Source organism: Paroedura picta, chromosome 3 (assembly GCF_049243985.1).
Source record: "Paroedura picta isolate Pp20150507F chromosome 3, Ppicta_v3.0, whole genome shotgun sequence".
Taxonomy (NCBI): Eukaryota; Metazoa; Chordata; class Lepidosauria; order Squamata; family Gekkonidae; genus Paroedura; species Paroedura picta.
In genome coordinates, this window is record NC_135371.1 from 66,922,076 (window position 1) to 66,943,014 (window position 20,939).

The 20,939-nt window shown below is 46.1% G+C and overlaps 1 protein-coding gene across 1 annotated transcript in view; it reads right to left on the minus strand.

Moving 5' to 3' along the window:
* The window catches only part of DDX41 (DEAD-box helicase 41), a 26,597-nt gene extending 5,785 nt beyond the window's left edge, over positions 1-20,812 (minus strand). Inside the window, exons 1-13 of the mRNA XM_077326235.1 lie at positions 20,653-20,812; positions 20,378-20,500; positions 9,924-10,083; positions 9,765-9,839; positions 9,447-9,507; positions 7,230-7,366; positions 5,956-6,028; positions 4,696-4,849; positions 4,426-4,562; positions 3,284-3,446; positions 2,197-2,328; positions 762-833; positions 402-498 (exon numbers count right to left, since the gene is read on the minus strand). Of these exons, the coding sequence (XP_077182350.1) occupies positions 402-498; positions 762-833; positions 2,197-2,328; positions 3,284-3,446; positions 4,426-4,562; positions 4,696-4,849; positions 5,956-6,028; positions 7,230-7,366; positions 9,447-9,507; positions 9,765-9,839; positions 9,924-10,083; positions 20,378-20,500; positions 20,653-20,676 (1,408 nt within the window). The 5' untranslated portion in view covers positions 20,677-20,812. The remainder of the gene's footprint in view (positions 1-401; positions 499-761; positions 834-2,196; positions 2,329-3,283; positions 3,447-4,425; positions 4,563-4,695; positions 4,850-5,955; positions 6,029-7,229; positions 7,367-9,446; positions 9,508-9,764; positions 9,840-9,923; positions 10,084-20,377; positions 20,501-20,652) is intronic.
* Between the last annotated feature and the right edge of the window lie 127 nt (positions 20,813-20,939).

The following is a 20,939-nucleotide window of genomic DNA, read 5'->3' on the forward strand; positions in this document are numbered from 1 at the left end:
GAAGTTGCACTAATAAGGCACTATCTTCATACCTGTGACTTTATTTGTGAGGCATGGTAAGGGCACATGTGAACGACAAGGTACATAGGATCTCTGTCAGCAATGTTCTAGTTCATCATCTAATCTTTGGCTTCCGTCACACCCTATGGATGCCAGTTCCATAATCTTCGAGAAGTTTTACCTTGTCAACTTGGAATTAGACATCTTTCTGTTTCACTTACCAGCTCAGTACAATAGTGAAAGGGGAAGAGGAACACAGTGTCTTAACCACAGTGATACAGAGGCTCTGTAACAGACCAAATTTCTTCTGCTGCTTTTTCAGATTGTGACTTACAGCCACATACTTGTGACTACAACTTGCTCTTAGTAAATTAAAGGAAGATATTCAGACTCTTACTGACCTTTGCCACCATGTATGGCCACAGCCTCTACTCCTTTGAGTAGTAAGTATTCATGGATTGCATCTACATCAGCTTTCTTCTCGGCAAAGATGAGAACCTGCCAAAGAAAGCAAAAGGGCTCCAGTACTTGAGTAAATGTTCTAAAGGATCCTGCTTCAATCACTTAATCAACACTAAGTTCACTCTCCCTGATCATAAAACCAGAACGCAGTGAAAAATGCTGGAGTGAACACCTCACAGCTTCCTGAAGAAGCTTCTGCTTCAGGAGAACATTAAATGGTTCAAAGTGCCTGTGAGTAACACAGCCGCATGGAAAAGCAAGATTCTGAAATAATGACCTCAGGCTGAGATTGTACTTACAGGTGGGGGGGTCTTTTGCAGACACTCAAGCAGATACACCATCTTGGCCTCCTCTTTCACATACTCTACTTCCTAACAAGAGAGAATTTATGGCGAGTCACATAGCAACACTTTTTAAAAATATTACAAAAGAGTAAGGGGTCAAAGTAGATAACATCACAGATCAATAGACAGCCATTAAGTTAGGAGGTGTGAGATTTGGTTTCAAAGCCAGAAAGTTCAGTGCATGATTATGACCTAGGCCAGTGGTCCCCAACCCCCGGTCCGGGGACCGATCCCGGTCCGTAGATCCGTTGTTACCGGGCTGCAGCTCCTCCTAGTCCTCCTCCCTGGCTGCTGCCTTGGGGGCTGCCCTGCCACTCTGCCACCGGCTAACCTTTGGTGCTCTCCAGCAGCCGCCATGGCTGGGGCTCCCCCTCGGCATGGCACTGCACAGCTGCTGCTGGCAGCGCCCCCCAGCCAGCGGCGGGAAGAAAGGGGTGCTGGCGGAACAGCAAGTGGAGCAGGGGCTCAGGCGGCAGCGGTGACATCCCTTGGCAAAAGACTACCCACCTGGGCCTCAGTAAAATTGTCAAGCGTTGACTGGTCCCCAGTAATAAAACGGTTGGGGACCACTGATCTAGGCCTTCTCAACCAGGGTTTCACGAAACCCTGGGGCTTCTTGACGGCCCTGGAAGGGTTTCCCAAATGGGTGAGAGTTAATGTTTTATGTATTTTTTGAATCTGTTACACATTTATCAGGTGATATGACCATACTGTCATACTGACCTGCCCCCCCCAATAGCCAATGATGGGCCTGGAGGCGTTGGGGAGTGGCCCCAAGTGGGCATGTAAACAGCTATACTTCCCAACCATATTCTGCATGATTGTGCTGCTTTTGGGGCTTCTTGAAACCTGAAGAATGCTCCAGGGGTTCTCAATAGTAAAAAGGTTGAGAAAGGCTGACCTAGTTATACCCCTTAATTTAACCTTCCTCATGAAATCATTATGAAAACCAGGCTCGATTTATGGAATGTGGAAAATTGCACTGTTGTGTTACTAACTAGAATCATTTATTTTCTGACTGCCCTGTACACACACAATAACACAACAGGAGAACAATATCCAACAAGACATGGATCCTGCCTAAGGCAGATAAGAATTTTGTAAAACAGACTGAAGTGCTGGTGGTGGCAGAAAGTGCCGTCAGACTGCAGCAGACTTACAGCACCTTTGTAGGATTTTCAAGGCAAGGGATGTTCAGGGGTAGTTTTGCCTGCATCTGCCTTGTGACCCATGGACTTCCTTGGTGGTCTCCCCTCTAAATACTTACCAGGGCCAACCCTGCCTAGTTTCTGAGATCTGATGACATCATACTACAGATTATAATAATGGTAAGCATTTGGGTCTTTTATACAATGTACATCTATATAAATTTTTAAAAACCCAAACTTGCCTGTATGACATCTAAGCTGGCAGCTCCTGCACGCCCCACATTGATTGTGATGGGCTTAACAAGAGCACTCTTAGCAAAATTCTGGATCTTCTTGGGCATGGTGGCACTGAAGAGAAGAGTCTGCCTCTGACCCTAAGGGAATAAAGGTGCAGAGAAGGAGAATTTGTTCCCAGTATACAAAACGAAAAATCACTGGAATCATCATGAAATGGGTCTCGAAAAATATACTGATAAGAGACTCATCATTTAAGCAGGGCAGTGAGTTTTCTGAAAGTCTAAATAAATGGAGAATTTCTCACTAGGCAAAAAATGTATAGTCCTGTCAAAAAGCAAATGTCTGCAATGGCTGCAAAGAAGCCAGGGAAAGAATAGTATTTCCAGTGGTTGTGGAGGCTTTAGTGCCTTACATAGCCCCTTGCCCTTGCTATTAGAGATGCAACTAAACATCCAAATATATGCAAAGCTTGCTCAATTAGCATAATTTATTCAGGCCATACTATCATTTTTTCTTGAAAGAGAATGTAGGTCATCCTAGAGCAGAGTACAAAGAACCCTGTGTATGACCAAGCTTTCTCATGGTAACATTTTGTGGCCACACAAGCAAACACAGCACTTCAGTCGCTGCTTGATTTCTAAAAGGATATTTGTCAGGCCTCCCTCCAGCCTGCTTGGAAATCCCACCATATAACCAGAACACCTTTTCCATAATCCCAGATGCTGACTTTGGTCACTTAATGGTGAGACAGAAACAAAAGCATGCTCTGCTATTACTTCTCATATTTCTAGCTGGATCCATGTCTATGAAAACAAGTTTTGAGGCACAGTTCTAATGAGCTCCAGCTTCATTTAATCCCATCCACAGCATTTGCCGGCAAACTTTCATCTGGACGGGGGAATGTTGCTGTTGCAAGACAGCCAAGAGCAAAGAAAAGAATCAAACAAGCCACAGGAGTTTGGCCTGCCAAATGGCAAGAACTTACTGTGTCTCTGGTACCAGGGGGAAAAAGACATGATTCAGAAAGGGGTCTCACATAAATTCTGAATCTATTTGGATAAAGTCTGGAGCACAGGCTGCCCTGCCAGGTACCTTGAAGTAGGAAAAGATGGTACGAATATCTCCTTCAAAGCCCATGTCAATCATTCGGTCAGCTTCATCTAAAGCCAGGTAACGGCAGACATCCAGGCTGACCATTTTCTTCTGTAAAAGATCCATCAGGCGACCAGGTGTTGCCACCATCATGTGAACACCACTGTGGGAACATAAGTCAAAGTTGCAGAAGCAGCCCAAGTCTGGCCGTTTAAACAGAGTCTGGAAACACTAATTTTCATGCCTGGAGGCCAAACACTCTCTTCTCCCAGCTGTGCCCACAAGGCCCAAAGCAGGCAAGGATTCAGAATGGGTCACTAATGAAGGATTTTTTTGAGCCTTAGTGAGGTACTAGTCATACACATTTTTACCTGAAAGAGAACAATGCTTGCAAACTTTGACCAAGAACTGGCCAGGATTCACCAGTTCAACTCCTCTTCTGTTCAACTGACAGCCAATGTAGTGCAGTGGCTATAATATCAGGCTTGGCTCTTGGAGAACTGGATTCAGATCCCAACTCTCTTATGAGACTTGCTGTATAACCTTGGGCCAGTTGCACTCTCTTTCTCAACACTAACCAATTTTACAGGGTTGTTGTAAGGATAATGTGGGGGAAAGAAGGACCACATCCATTGTCACCATGGGTTTCTTTGAGAAAAAGTTGGATGAAATGTACTAGACAGCTGTTAAGAAAGTAACTAAAATGTCTGTGTGGTGAGCTAAGGAACCCTAGAGGAGGATAGAGAGTCGTGCAGGTAATATTCACATGAAAAAAGTTTAAGTAAGGTCTATGTTACACTCCTCACTAATGGTGAAAACAAGACACAATCTAATCCATATAAGCGATATGAATGTGGTCCATGCTCACTGCTTTACCACAGAGGCACCAGTGGGCTGGTTAGATCAAAAGTCATTGGGATAGGGATCTTCTGGAAACATATTGCCCATTCCTGCTATAAGGTCCTGAATTAAGCAACATGATACCTAATAAAGCTTATGGCTGGAATAGAGGCTAGGCAACTGACAAGGCAGGGAGATGAACGCAGACTCTGTTTTCTTAACAGCCACCCTAGAGATGAGGAACAGCTGCCAACCCTAACCATATTTTAGATACTTATTCTAGACTCCATCACCAGCCTTACTGTTTGATGGTTTCCATCTGCTCCTTGACAGACATGCCCCCAATGCACAGGGCACAGCGCAGGGCCGGCATCCCATCTTCATGCAGCAGGCGACAATAATACTCCAGGATACCGTGAGTCTGGCGAGCCAATTCCCTCTGCAGAGACAGCAGCCTGTTAAGGAGCAGCTATAGCCATCATTTGCACCACGCACTCTTTCTTTTTGCCTCAACTATTCTCCCCCATCCGCTCAAGGTCACTTAAACGTACAGCAGGGTCCCAGCAACTTACCGAGGGGCAGATGATAAGTCCATACGGTCCTTCTCTTTTGGAGAATGGCAGCCTCTTCTCCTGCTCCAGACAGAACATGATAACAGGGAGGGTAAACACAAGAGTCTTACCAGAACCAGTGAATGCAATGCCTATCATGTCTCTGCCAGAAAGGCTACAAAGAAAATAAAGGAGTGAGAGTCAGGGAAGCCATTCAGTCTAAAAAGGAGTAGGATATATTAGTAAACGTGTAGGGGGAAGGTGATTAGCCTACTCACGCCACTTAAAAGCTACATTTGGCACTTAAAACATCATCAAACCAGAGAGTCAAACGGCCATGAACTGCAGGCTTAGCACCAGTGACAGTTTGAACTTTCATTTGAGAGATCACAGATGTCTAGTCTCAAAGTCAACACCACCTCAAAGTCTGGAAATGTTGAGCATGTTAACAACTGCAAGAGGCCTGTGTGGGAATTCCAGCAATTAGGATGTGGAGTCTTTTCACCCAGTAAAGGACTATCATCATCATCATCATCATCATCATCACCACCACCACCATCTAATTTCTTACCCGGCACTCCCAATAAGGCTTGTGGCAGATTACAAAAAGTGCATAAAAACCCCAATAAAATTAATCCTAAAAAACAACAATACAATGCACAGACAATCCAATACATGAATGTACAAAAGCAGCAGAAACAAAAGACAGCTAAGCCCCAACCCTAATATTAGCCCTGGGGCAGACAAAAAGGTGGAAGCTGACATCTCACCCACCATCAGAAGTCCAGCTCTTCCTTAGCATGCCGGCCTCAACCACAGACTTTGTGGAAGGAGCTCATTCCACCAGGTAGGGGAATTTTTTACCCCACACCTTGCACTTCCTGGTCTGTGACTTCTACATAACCAACAGTGCAAATCTGTTTAAAGTTTTTAATTGTAATATATATTTTATTGGGGAGATGCAGAAAGTGTGTGTGAACAGTATAAAATTCCAACCTCCTAGTGTAGGGGGACTAAAAGATCTTGCTCCTTCCCCCAATACCAAACTGTAACAACTTTCTAGAGATGGCAACTGGGAGATGGTTGGGTTGGTGAGGGGGTGGGGCTAGGATGTGGTTCTATGGTACTCTATTACTGTTGTTAACTTTTGTTGTAAGCCACCATGAACCAGCAGGTCTGGGAGCGGTGGCTAAGAAATTCAACAATAAGAATAAAAAAATAGGGCAGAGCAGTGGCCACGTTCAATCAAGAAAGAGGCTGAAGAAGCACTAAAAGACTCACATAGTGGGAATACCCTGGATCTGTATGGGAGTTGGTTGCTGGATCCCCTTCTTCTTGAGACCTCGCAGTATTGCTGTGGGCAGAGTAAGACACAGATTCATAGTAGCGGAGCTGTTTCTCCCCATATGCCTAGCACAAAATACAAAATATTTCAGGCACTTCTCATACTACTTTTTGGACTCAGATATACACAAACCCAAGCACACGGATCGGATCAAATACAACCACGTGCAGGTCTTACTGGCTGATTTTCCTGCCTAATGCAGTAGCTTACTTAAGAGAGCAAGTCTGTATGCCCCAGACTACCATATACCTGTGAATTGGGGCATCTGCATGACTTGCTTCCACCTCTCCAACTAGCTGGCTATGTCTTCACTGCTGCAAGGCTTCCGACAGCCAACACTGATAACTAACCCCAGTCTTGGAAGCTGCTGGCCTCCTTATCTGGCTTGGTGCATGGAACAGTTCAGGGGCAAACCACAATTGCCCTGCCATGCATGGAGGCAGTTTCCACACATTCCCAATGGTATGGGGTTTGATAAGCACAGTTTCCTTCAAGTAGCAAATGGAGCAGAGGAAGGAGGAGGAGGAGGAAGAAGAGGAGGAAGAAGAAGAAGGAGAAGAAGAAGAGTTGGTTCTTATATGCCGCTTTTCTCTACCCGAAGGAGTCTGTTTTCCTCTCCCCACAACAGACACCCTGTGAGGTGGGGGTGAGGCTGAGAGAGCCCTGATATTACTGAAGAAGAACTGATTCTTATATGCTGCTTTTCTCTATCCAAAGGAGTCTCAAAGTGGCTTACATTTACCTTCCCTTTCCTCTCCTGTGAGGTGGGTGAGACTGAGAGAGCCCTGATATTCCTGCTCGGTCAGAACAGTTTTATCAGTGCTACTATGGCGAGCCCAAGGTCACCCAGCTGGCTGCATGTGGGGGAGTGCAGAATCGAACCCAGCATGCCAGATTAGAAGCCCACACTCCTAACCACTAAACCAAACTGGCAAGGCTTTTAACTATACATGTAAGAAGGAGAAGCAAATTGAGTCCCTACTAGCAACCCTTTAGAAAGTGGGGGGGGGGGGGGGAGGAATCAGCATAACATAAACCTTTGCTGTTCCAGTCTAATGTGTTTCATGGGTATTATGTATTCTGTGTGCATATAAAAGGTCACTTGAGAAACAATCCTAGCCTAGAACATGCTGACTGGAGCCTGCAGCTCCAAACTCTTCCATGTGAAAAGAAATTCTTCACAGATGGGATTACTCATGTGGCCACCTACCTGGTGGGAATTTCATCTCTTTAAAGCTCTTGAGTGGGGGTGGGATGCCTTCTCCTTCCACCAGGATGTGGTATTTCTTGCGTACACGATCATGCCGTGCTTCTGACATAGCCAAGATGTACCGGGGAGCCTTCCAGCTAGTAAGAGAATACTAAGAAATAACAGCAGGGAACGAGGACACCAGGATGAGGTTCTTTCAAAAGGAAAGCTTAATGTCTTTTTTCACCTCTCCCTGAGCCCTTCAACATCTAGTCTGATGAAAGTTCAGGAGAACTTGACAGCTTTTCCATGTTAGTTTGGCTGATCTTAGTAAAAGATATTACATGGCTTTTGGAGTTGGATTTTGCTTTGGAACAGTTTAGCTGAGTATATTCAACCACTGTCTAATAACAGTACTACATCTGCAAGGTTTTCCAATTTCACAGTGAATTCATCTTACTCATGAACAGTTACAAATGAGTATCAGGATTGTTATCCATAACAGCCTTGATTTACTTTTTAAAAACCCCTCTATTTTCCAACTACAAACTTTTCAAGGAAACTAGCCAAAACCAACCTAGCCCACCCCTAAGTCTAAGAAAAACCATGTTGTTATTGTTGTTATGTGCGAAGTCGTGTCCGACCCATCGCGACCCCATGGACAATGATCCTCCAGGCCTTCCTGTCCTCTACCATTCCCCGGAGTCCATTTAAGTTTGCACCTACTGCTTCAGTGACTCCATCCAGCCACCTCATTCTCTGTCGTCCCCTTCTTCTTTTGCCCTCGATCGCTCCCAGCATTAGGCTCTTCTCCAGGGAGTCCTTCCTTCTCATGAGGTGGCCAAAATATTTGAGTTTCATCTTCAGGATCTGGCCTTCTAAAGAGCAGTCAGGGCTGATCTCCTCTAGGACTGACCGGTTTGTTCGCCTTGCAGTCCAAGGGACTCGCAAGAGTCTTCTCCAGCACCAGAGTTCAAAAGCCTCAATTCTTTGACGCTCGGCCTTCCTTATGGTCCAACTTTCGCAGCCATACATTGCAACTGGGAAGACCATAGCCTTGACTAAACGCACTTTTGTTGGCAGGGTGATGTCTCTGCTTTTTAGGATGCTCTCTAGATTTGCCATAGCTTTCCTCCCCAGGAGCAAGCGTCTTTTAATTTCTTTGCTGCAGTCCCCATCTGCAGTGATCTTGGAGCCCAGGAAAATAAAATCTGTCACTATCTCCATTTCTTCCCCTCCTATTTGCCAGGAATTGAGAGGGCCGGATGCCATGATCTTTGTTTTCTTGATGTTGAGTTTCAAGCCAACTTTTGCACTCTCCTCCTTCACCCGCATCAACAGGCTCTTTAGTTCCTCTTCACTTTCTGCCATTAGAGTGGTATCATCTGCATATCTGAGGTTGTTGATATTTCTCCCTGCAATCTTGATCCCAATTTGTGACTCCTCTAATCCCGCATTTCTCATGATGTGCTCTGCATACAAGTTAAATAGGCAAGGCGACAGTATACAGCCTTGCCGAACTCCTTTCTCAATTTTGAACCAGTCAGTGATTCCATGTTCAGTTCTCACTGTTGCTTCTTGACCTGCATATAAATTTCTCAAGAGACAAATAAGATGCTCTGGTATTCCCATCTCTTTAAGAACTTGCCACAATTTGTTGTGCTCCACACAATCAAAGGCTTTAGCATAGTCAATGAAGCAGAAGTAGACGTTCTTCTGGTACTCCCTAGCTTTCTCCATGATCCAGCGTATGTTGGCAATTTGATCTCTAGTTCCTCTGCCTCTTCGAAATCCTGCCTGTACTTCTGGAAGTTCTCGGTCCACGTATTGCTGGAGCCTAGCTTGTAGGATTTTGAGCATAACTTTACTAGCATGAGAAATTAGTGCAATGGTGCGGTAGTTTGAACATTCTTTGGCATTGCCCTTCTTTGGGATTGGAATGTAAACTGACCTTTTCCAATCCTGTGGCCATTGTTGAGTTTTCCAAATTTGCTGGCATATTGAGTGTAGCACTTTTACTGCATCGTCCTTTAAGATTTTGAATAGTTCAACTTGAATGCTGTCACTACCACTAGCTTTATTGTTGCTCAGACTTCCTAAGAAAAACCATACCTCAGCACAAATCGCTCCAAGGTACAATCCAAGGATTCACAGCTTACAGATCATTACCACACATCCCCAGGAAACTTATAATGGGCTGAAGTGCTAGTAAAGTTGCATTAACAACATGCTACCTACCTGGTTTTAATAGGATCGTCATATGTGATGCCTTTTGCCATTTCCTTCACAGACATCAGCGCTACCCAAAAGAAAGACATTAGAATCAATGTATGTAAGTCAACACACGGTATCAGCAGAAACCAGAGCAAAAGAAAGAAAAAGAGCAAAGGGACCCAAAGCAAATTAATCTGCCACACTTATTCAATGAAGAGCTTGGAAGCATGGAGATCCACTACAAAGTTTACAATTATAGCGGTGATGACAGGCAGCTTTCTCCTCACTCTTCCTGCCTAGTACCAATGGGCCCTAGTGAAAGAATATTTCCTTAATCTTCACCTCGTCCTTCTGCCACACTCTCCAAGATCTTCTCTTCTTCCTTCAGCTGTTTCTCCTTAGCCGATTCTTTACGTGCTGGAAAGAGTACAGAGTAGTCAGTTAAGCCCTTTCTAGAGCCTCCTCCTCACTCACAGAGCAACCCAAGTGTGCCAACTTCACCTTCTGCCTTCTCCTTGAGATGCTGATGCTGGTCCAGAAGGCTGACATTAGATTGTGGACCCAGGGGAATGTCATCTTCATCTCCATGATATTCACTGCCACTGTCCTTTCGCTCCTCCTCCAACACCCCCTTGCGGCGCATCTGCAGTCGTTTTTGCAGCTGAGTATATGGAAGAGAAACAAGAGGCAAGTCCAAAGCTTAGATGGGAACAGAGGAAGACTGCTAGCCCATCTGCAGAGTATTTTGGTATGAAAAGGAATGTTTCAAGGAGAAGGCTATATGTCTCATAGATCAGTGTTCCCCATCCTGTGAGTCAGAACCCAAAACTGGATCATAAAACCTCTGAAAGGGTTCCTCTCTTTTGTATTTTGGAAACCAAGAACTGATCCTGGAAACAGAATCATGCCATAAATCGGTGGTCCCCAACCACCAGGCCGCGGCCCGGTGCCGGGTCGCCAAGGCCCCGGCACCGCATCGCGGCTCCCTCTCCCAGCCCCCTCCCGCAGTAAGAAACTTCCCAGGCCGCAAGCAAATCGGCTGCAAAAGCAGCCGATTAGCTTGCGGCCCGGAAAGCTTCAGTATGTGGGGGGGGGGGGGGGAGCAGGTCCGCGTTTGTGCCATGTGCGGCCGCAAACTCGCATGCGCGGCAGTTTCAACGCATGCGTGGAAGTGCCGCACATGCATGTTTGCGGCCACACATGGCGCAAATGTGCATGCGCAGCCCTGCCGCGAATGCACGTTGCGCATTCGTGGCCGCCCTCCCCACCACTGCCAGTCCGCAGCCTTCTCCTTATATCTGTACTCTTATGATCCCTGGTCCATTGTCTGAGGAAGCATGTATGCACACAAAAGCTCATGCCTTGAATAAATCTTTGTTGGTCTTAAAGGTGCCATTGGACTCGAATTTTGTTGTAGTACTTCAGACCAATACAGTTATCCATTTGAATTAGTGAGGAGTGTAGGAGTCTGGCTTGATGCTTTGCTATCAATGGACAAGTAGATGTCCATGGTGGCAAGATCTGTGTTCTTTCATATTTGTCAAGCACATTATAGGTCCCTATTTGTCTCAGTTGGACCCATTATGCACGGGGGTTTTAGTGCACATTCGGGGTGGAATGGCGGCGACTAAAATCACCGATAACGCACGGAGCCGGCTGCAACCGGCCGCAGCTTCGGTGCATGCCGCCGAAAAAGCCGCGTCAGTGAAACGCGGAAGAAAGCGCAGCTTCCGGGTGCCCGGGGCGCAACCAGAAGCGGCGCCCGGATCGCCGTGTGCATAATCAGTTACTCTGGGTTTTGCCGCCGTTGCGCCCCGCCCCATGCATAACCGGTGTGCGTCGCGTCCTCCCCCTCCGCGTTTTCCATGTGACCCGAAATCGCCGTTTCGGCGGCCGTGCATAATGGGCCTTGGACCTGTCATAGTGATTCATGCCACAGTCATCTCCAAATGACTGTCGAAGCCTGCTGTCTACATGGGGCTGTCCTTGAAGATGACTGGGAAACTGCAGGTTGTCCAAAATGCAATTGCCAGACTATTGACCAGCCTACCCTGGTCTATGAATATTCAATCAATCTTGAAGTAACTGCACTGGTTTCTGGATTACCTTTATAGCCCTAAGGGTCTGGGGACTACCATATCTAAAGGATTTTCTCTCCCCCTGTGACCTTCACATTGCTTGCATTCAGCATCTTGTGGCTTGCTGGAAGTACCTGGCCATCAATTAATTTGGCTTTCTGTCACTGGAGCCAAGGCTTTTTCCATTATTGTCATCCCATATTTGTGAAATGCCTTGTCAGAGGAGACTCATATCCTGCATGACCTAACTGGGTTCCACAGGGCATGTAAAACTGAACTTTTCCAACAGGCTCTCTCTCGACTGTGTTTATAACAGCCAGCTTCTGTTCATTCTGGCTACTTCCCCCCTCCAGTTTTCCTAGTTTTGGGGCTTTCAGTTTTTGATACTGATATTTTTAGAATATGCTGATTTTGCCTTCTAGTGTTATATCAATGCTCTAGTATTTCTTTGTTTGCGACTTTTGCTGTCCATGGAATCCTGTTGGAATTCGCGAGGAACAAAGTAATAAATCCCGCAGAGGTGTGTATAGCTTCAATAAAATATTTACTATTCTAAAGATAACAAACAACAATAACAGCCTATCTTTCTAAACTACTCTATCTTAGCTTCTATTGCTATAACGGAAACTACTCTTCAGTTATCCATCTTGCCACAGTGCCTCACACACCAACTGCCATCTTGGCTCCCTCTTCCCGCCCCCCCCCGCCCCGCAGCGAGAAGTTCGCCAGGCCGCGAGCAAATCGGCTGCCAAAGCGGCCAATTAGCTTGCAGCCCAGCAAGCTTCTTGCTTTGGGAGTGGGGGGGGGGGGAGAGAAGCTTGCCGGGCCGCAAGCTAATTGGCCGCTTCAGCAGCCGATTTCCTTGCGGCCTGGAGGGATGGGGAGCGGGAGCCACGGCCGCCGGCATACCGGCAGCGCAAACGCGTATGCGCAGACTTGCCACGCATGCGCATTTGCGTCCAGCGAGTCCATGCACGCGCGTTTGCGCTGGGGCTGCCGCGCATGCGCAGGGGCCCGGGTCGCCCTCTCCCCACACCCCATCGCAGCAGTCCGCGGCTTGCAAAAGGTTGCGGACCGCTGCCCTAGAGGCTCTCTGTTAGCTAGCTAAATGAAGACATTAGAACTTTGACTTTTTCATGACTGAAGCTGCTGATGCTAGCTATTCCAACACCACTTCTCAAGTGTCACACCCTAAAGTCATGTACATTCAGCTTCTTGCACAGGTACTCAAACTTTCCTTTGGTAAGTGGTTTGACAGCCACTATTTCTTCTGAAGGACAATACTCAATTTTTCCTTCTTGACGTTTTTCTCTCACTGAAGGGTATTCAACAACAATGTGCTTGCTCTTCGTTTTCAGCCATAGCTATGTATGACTGGTTGTCTTCAAACATTGTTACTGGCAAAGGCGACTTTATGTCAAAGTCTTTCAACAGATCGATAATCCATTCAAGTTCATTGCTTGCATATGAAGCAGATATGTACTCAACATCAGTTGATGATTTGACAACTATTATTTGTCCAGCTTATCAAGCTGTTTCCATAGAAAAATAGATAACCTCTAGTAGATCTATAGTCAGTTTGGTCATCAGCCCAACTAGAGTCCATGTAACCAACAAGTTTTGGGCTGTTACAAGCTGATAGTTCCAGTTTCTGCTCAGCTGGTTTGATCAGGTATGTGGCCAATCTCTTTACTGCACTCCAATCATGGTGGTCAGGTGAATTTGCTATCCTGCTTAGAAACTCCACAGCCACCGAAATGTCAGGTCTGGAGGCTGTGCTAAATAGAGAAGTTTTCCAATTGCTTTGCTATCTAGTTGATTGTTTTCAAGTAATTTTCCATTCTGAAGGTTGAGATATGCTAGATCAAGTGGAGTGCTTACTCCCTTGGCTTCTTGCATGCCTACAGATTCAATAAAGTCCATGATTTTATTCTTCTGGTTTAAGTGAAATTTTCAATTCTCTCAATTTGTATTTTAGATAATGACTCATGTCTCCCAGTTGTTTAACTTCCACCTCTTTGTTTAGGTTTTCAGCAGTCTCTTTATATCCCTTTTATTTTGACAGTTCACTAGCAGATCATCCATGTAAACTAGAATGTAGTGATAGCATTCGTATTTCAGTCTTATATATAGGCAGAGATATGCCTTCCCTTGTTGAAAGTTTAAACCTTTAGTAGTGTATCTAATTTTTCATTGCATTATGTTCCAATGTTCAGGTGTTCAACTTGCATTTTACTTGACGCTGCAATACTCAGAAGAGTCGTTTATGGTAGTATATTTGATAGCAGGTGTAATGGTTTCATCGGGTTCACAGATAGGTTGTACTTTTGCACACATGGGATACATCAGTGGTGGTATTCCCTTGTTGCTTCTTGTTGATCGTCTCACCATAGTCTCTGCTTCCTCTGGTACACGTTCTCCTGCTTCCCCTTCTGATTAAAGAATCTCTTGCTGACTTTTCTGAGGACTTATCAGTCCATATCAGTGGAGACTTCTGCAGCTGCTTGGTTTACTTACAGACTAGAAACTTGAAATACATTGTTTTCATCAACATGCAGACCTTAACTTGGAAGGTGTTAAGATGCATGATTCTATATCCTTTATTTCCTCATGCATAACCTACAAGGATTCCCACTTCTGCTATGGAGTCCACTTTTCCCCTTCTGACCTTTGGAATATATGCATAAGCGTTAGCTCCAAAAATTTTCAAATGTCTTGAGCCCGGTTTTCTGCCATACCACAGTTCAAATGGTGATTTGTTTGTTGCCTTGCATGGAAGTCTATTATAAAGATATACTGTTGTGTTTACAGCTTCTGCCCAGCTGATGTCAGGAAGATTAGCTTGCATGAGAAGGCAACATTCCATCTCCTGGACAGTCCTGTTAAGATGTTCAGCTGCACAATTTTGCTGAGAATAGGCTACACTTGTATTGTGCCCTGTTCCTTCTTCTTTCAGAAATCTTTGGAATTCACTGCTGCTATATTCAATGCCATTGTTACTGAACAGGACCTCTTGTGCCTTAATTTGTTTTTCACAATTGTTATATAATTTGTAAATTTGTAAATTTTTATATAATTTGTAAACACACATGCATAATGACTTCCAGCATCCATAAAAGTCGCAACGTATTTATTTCCTCCTGAAGACTGTTTAAAAAGTCCTACATGGTCTGAAACATCTTTCTCAAACAGTTTTTCATTATTTGAGGTAGGCTGCTTCTTATAGCGAGGGGCAGTTCCCTTGGCTTGGCTTGCATAAGGTGACCAGAATTCTGGGGCCGTAAGGTGGGATGCGCTGCCGCCGCCGCAGTGGCGGCATGTGCGGCAGCGACGGCACGTGCGGTGGCGGCCTCCCTCCCTCATACTTTGTCCTTGGCGGCCACACCAGGTGGCAGGAGGCTCTGCCTGCAGCGCGTCCTCCTGCCCCATACACAGGGTTCTCGCCCAACCTGGTGCGAGGCCGACTCCTGTGCGCGCTGCCAATCGCCGCCCTGCTAGGGAAGGGAAGGGGGAATTCCAAACGCGCCTACTCCACCTCATCTTGGCGCAGACGAGCTCCACCGCGGGGACCACCAGTCCGCCCCAAGTGTGCAGGCGCGGTGACACAGTGCTCTGCAGCCGCTGCGATGCCTTTTCCCGGGGGGCTCGGCCAACCACGGGCTTCCCTTGCCACACCCAGAAGGAAGGGCGGCTGCAGGGAAACAAATGAGCACAGGCCCAGAGGACGCCACGGGGCATTTTGGCAATTGCCCGGACATGGGACATCTGGGGGGAACCTGGGGCGGTCCCCGCCAGTTGCGGGGAGGATGGTCACTATACCTGTGAATTGAGGCATCTGCATTTTGCTTGTAAGTTCACAGGCTTGGATGAAAATTAGATCTACAGAAAAATACTGATTGCTTTAAAAAAAATCCTGCTCTCTAAGCTAAAACACACATTTAGTCTGAACAAACCAACCATCCTCTGCTACCACATTGGAATTTACAAGGAACAAGGTAATAAATCCTGCAGACATATGTACAGCTTCTATAAAATATTTACTATTCTAAAGATAACAAACTACAACAACTACAGCTTATATTTCTACACTATACTATCTTCTGCTTTTGTTGCTATAACGGAAACTCTCTTCAGTTATCCATCTTGCCTCAGTGCCTCACACACCAACTGCCATCTTGACTAACCAGACAGTTGGCGGGAAACTCTTACTCCACGCCCATAGAGCAGGGGTAGTCAAACTGCGGCCCTCCAGATGTCCATGGACTACAATTCCCATGAGCCCCTTCTAGTGTTTGCTGGCAGGGGCTCATGGTAATTGTAATCCATGGACATCTGGAGGGGCACAGTTTGACTACCCCTGCCCTAGAGGCTCTATGCTAGCTAGCTAAATGAAGACATTAGAACTTTGACTCTGTCGTGACTGAAGCTGCTATTCCAACAAATCCGCAGTAGCCTTCTCCAGCACCAGAGTTCAAACTTTCACAGCCATAAGTGACTATTGGAAATATGATAGATTGAATTAATCCACATTTGGTAATCAGTAACATGGTAAAAATAGTAGGAATACTGCTTGAGGAAAGTAGCCTGACATAGATGCAGGGAAGAATGGTGGATGAGAGCAGTCATCCTTATACATGATTCCTCTATATGTTTGTGTAACAACCTGGGGGGGTGGAACGTGTCTGAGTTGGAATAGGGCCAATCAGGCCAGCGCTGGCTGCACTCCAATTGGCCTTGTCCCTATAGACCTTGCCCTCCCTCCCTGGATGCTAGCCACATTTCTCTCAGACGCGCCAGAGACAGACACACAGAGCCCTGCCAGACTGAACATGAGCCCTCATTCCCTCTTATCACCCCTGCTATGGAAGGTAGAGACACAAAGAGAGCTGCCCCAAGCTGCTGACCAGCCCTGCTTCCCTCCTAAGAACAAGCCCTAATTACCTGCTATGGCTCCTGCTGCGACGGAGAGAGATACATGGAAAGAGCTGGCCCTGCTGCAACGGAGGGAGAGAGAGACACACAGAGAGAGCTGCCCCAAACTGCACACCGACCCTGCTTCCCTCCTACAAACCAGCCTTGATTATCTGCTATGCCTCCTGCTGAGAGGCACATCGAGAGACAGGCAGCAAGAGGGAGAGGGAGAGAAAGAGACAGAGAGAGATCTGCACCTCCCGGTGTCCCCTGGGTCCTAGCACCCATTGCATTCCTGGTTGCAATGGGCTTTCTTGCTAGTATTGTATATTGGCATTTACAAGACAGGTCCTAAAAGTGTTGATTGAGTCTTTGGCACTTTGGGTATTTTGGGAACGCTGAATGGGGGCTACCACACTGGCTGCTATGGGCAGCTAATTTCTGAATGGTTACTCCCTACGGACACATAGCCGATGCTTCTTGAGTTCTGAAGCAGCTTCTGCTCCATAAGGTGGAAGAAAGCCACATACGGCTCTTTGTCTGAATACATACTTTGCCAAAGGTGTAAATTCACATCAGCGGGAGCCACAATACCCTGGGAACACAGGGAATCATGGGGGCTCTCTCTTATTGGATCAGTTTTGTTTTGTACAGAGTATAGCACAGAAGTCTTATGCTGCATTCCCAAGAAAACTTTCTTGGAAGTAAGCCCAAATGAATAAAATGGGATTACTTCTGAATAAACCTGCTTAGGGACTGCTCCCTTACAATACAATCCTAAAAAGAGCTGTACACTTTTAGGTTAACTGTAGTAACTGGACTCAGAAGCATGTAACTCTACATAGAAGGGACTGGAAAGTTTCTGCACATCTATTAAGATGTGCAGAAAGAGCAAAAATATATCTATTAGCACAAATATCAGTTGAAGCAGGTATATACTAACTAGCACAGAACAGTATGTTTTGTAAGTCTTTCAGATGAGCTCTGGGTTGGAAGTGTGGGATCAAAAGGAGAGAATAATGAATAGCTCTATCTGCCTCCTTCTGTAAGGTCCACCTGGATGTCTTTCACAATTATCTTTTTATCCAGCAGCAAAAATCAGAATGCAAAGTTACATAATTATGAATTTGGATAGCATTCTTGCTTTACTCAGATACAGCATTTGGCTAACATGACTGCCATTATCAGGATGCATTTCAGAACATGAATTGCAAAGATGCTACCACTGTCATCCAACACATGAGGAATAAAATGCCTCTGAGTACCTAAGTCAATGTAAGAATCCATGGGAGCACTTCAGAGCCCATAGAGATTACTTCTACTACAGGCCCAACAGTTACAGAAATAATTTGATGGAAGATGAGCAGAACATGAGATATCAAACTACCCCGTTGTCACCAAGCAGCAGGACCAAAGTAGGAGGTGGATGGGAGCTTCATTCCTGCCAAGGATTAAAAATTTTGCTTCATTCAGGTAACACTCAGTCTAAAGCAAGCAAGTGACTTAGAATACTTCCATCAGTGAAGATAAATTCAAATGGGTAGCCGTGTTGGTCTGAAGTAGCACAATAAAATCAGAGTCCAGTAGCACCTTTAAGAACAACAAAGATTTATTCAAGGCGTGAGCTTTCGAGGGCAAGCACTCTTTGTCAGTCTAAGAACTGACAATTATAACAGTAGGAATATATAAGCAAAAATTAATCTTGCTACATTAGTAAACTGTGTCACAGCATCCAAACACAGCCACATGATAACTCTCTGCCAAACCAGCCAATCATATGGCTGTGTTTGGATGCTATGACAGTTTACTAATGTAACAAGATTAGTGACGAAGAGTGCTTGCCCTCGAAAACTCAAGCCTTGAATAAATCTTTGTTGGTCTTAAAAGTGCTACTGGACTCTGATTCCATCAATGAAGAACAACTACATTTCAAAAGATTTATTTGGTGGGGATTTCGAAATTTATTTTTATTAAGAGTTTTATTTTGTACACCAATGTATAAACTAAATATTAAAAAGCAGCATATACATGATGTAAATAGATGTCTCCACCTCATGCCTTTTAAATCTAGTTCTGCCACCATGTAACAAATTTTGCTGCAGCCTCTTCTGAGCTCATCCATGCAGCACAAGTTCATTCAAGTGTCTCCTTACACTCAATGCCAGCACCAGGTCTTCCGATGCACTATTTCTGGTCTATCTCATACTGAGACCAACATGTACGTAGTCTCTGTATCCTGAAGTGTGTGTAATGATCATAGTAGTGGAAACTGCGACCAACTCACTCTGATCTGCTGGAGAATCCTTTTTTCTCCTTAAGACATTGTTCCTGATTAACAATTTAGAAAGGTGGAAGAATTACTTAGAAACCAGAGATCCAGCCAAGCATGGGTTACTACTATTAAGATACAGAATCACAGCCATTCCAGCTACACTACTACAAAAAGAAGCACAAATTGTGCCTACACATCAATATCCTCTAGCACAGCTGTCCCCAACCCCCGGTCTGGGAACCGTTACCGGTCCATGGCTCCTCCTAGTCCTCCTCCCTGGCTGCTGCCTCGGAGGCTGCCCTGCCACTCTGCTGCTGGCTCACCTTTGGTGCTCTCCGGCAACCGCCATGGCTGGGGCTCCCCCTCGGCGTGGCACTGCACAGCTGCTGCTGGCAGTGCTCCCCAGTGGGCAGCAGGAAGTCAGGGGCACCGGCTGGATAGCAAGGAGAGCAGGGGCTCAGGCGGCGGCAGCAATGTCCCTCGGCAAAAGACTACCCCCCTGGGCCGCAGTAAAATTGTCAAGCATTGACCGGTCCCCAGTGATAAAAAAGTTGGGCACCACAGCTCTAGTACATCTTTTTCCTCTAGCACTGATTTATATATTTCACTGATGTAGTGTCCTAATTAAGTATGGACATATATCTTTTCTACCCAGATATTATTATAAGAATTGACTTTAACAATGGTTTGCTTAACAGCTGGTCTGTGAATTTAAATTATTAGCGCAAGACAGGAGAGAAAAACATACAGAAAGAATACTAGAACCCAGCAAATGGCACGGAGGAACACCACTAGGGGGAACTCTACACACTGTTGACTCCTAGTCTAACTAAAGTGTGAGTGGAGTGGAACCTTTAAGACCAACAAAGTTTTATCCAAGGTATAAGCTTCTGTGTGCACACACACAATGAAATGGGAGTCACCAGATTCCAGAATTAAACAGAGGTAACAAGTTTACTTTAAAAGAGCCTCTTGTGGCGCAGAGTGGTAAGGCAGCCGTCTGAAAGCTTTGCCCATAAGGCTGGGAGTTCAATCCCAGCAGCCGGCTCAAGGTTGACTCAGCCTTCCATCCTTCCGAGGTCGGTAAAATGAGTACCCAGCTTGCTGGGGGGTAAACGGTCATGACTGGGGAAGGCACTGGCAAACCACCCCGTATTGAGTCTGCCATGAAAACGCTAGAGGGCGTCACCCCAAGGGTCAGACATGACTCGGTGCTTGCACAGGGGATACCTTTACCTTTACCTTTAACAAGTTTACTTTACAAAGTTACCATTTGCTTGGGTTCAGCTGCAGGGGAAAATATAGTGAAGGAAATAAACATGTCAACATGGAAGATTTACAGTCTGATGTATCTAAGTGTGGAATGTTGAGAACAATTAAGTGAGAACCTGTCATTATGTTCAGTCTATCTCCTCTCAAGTATTTTCATTATACTGTATGTTAATTTCCAGCTCACAATTTACCTATTAGTATGGACTAGTAAACCCCATTTCATTGTATCGGAGGAAGTGAGCAACAGGGCTCAGTAGTTGGGCAACGGTTTAGGACCACCAGCAACAAGAACAAAAGGGATATGAGCTGCAGTGGCACGCGGGACTCCGGACACTCCCCCTCGCCCCGCCCCGCAGTTGCCCTTCAGCAACGCCCAGGGGAAATAGTTGCTGAGTCCCAGTACGGGTGCACAGTCTTTTTACCATCTGCTGCTTGCGCTGCTTGACGGGTACGTAGGGCACATAGTCGTCGTCCTCCGCCGCCTCCTCCTCGTCCTCTTCTTCTCCGGACAGGCCCGACGTCTCCGAGTCCGCCTCGCGCTGCCTCTGCGGGGATGTTGAAAGGCCAGTTACTTGCTGGGGCTACGTTTCCTTCCCTTAAGGAAGCAGGGGCGGGAAGGGCGGGCGCGCACACGTGTCTACGCGGAGTGTGTGGAGCGTGAATAATACTTTCGGAGCTAGGGGAGATTCAGACGTACCTTCCTGCTACTTCCGGCATCCATGTTTTCCGCGCCGCACAATTACTCCCCGCGAGATATTACGAGTACGTAGCCAATGAGAAGGGCCAGAAGGAGAACTGGTAGCCTGGAGGCTTTTGTCGCTTAGCAGCAGGCGGCTGTAGAAGGATATACGCACGAGGGGAAGCGGCGAGGGTCAAACTTAGTGAAATGAGAAAAACGGAGGGGCGGGAGAGCTTCCGCCTGGGGGTTGAAACGCGCCTATGACGGCTCCCTCGATGCCGGGCGAGGAGGCTGCGAGCGGCATT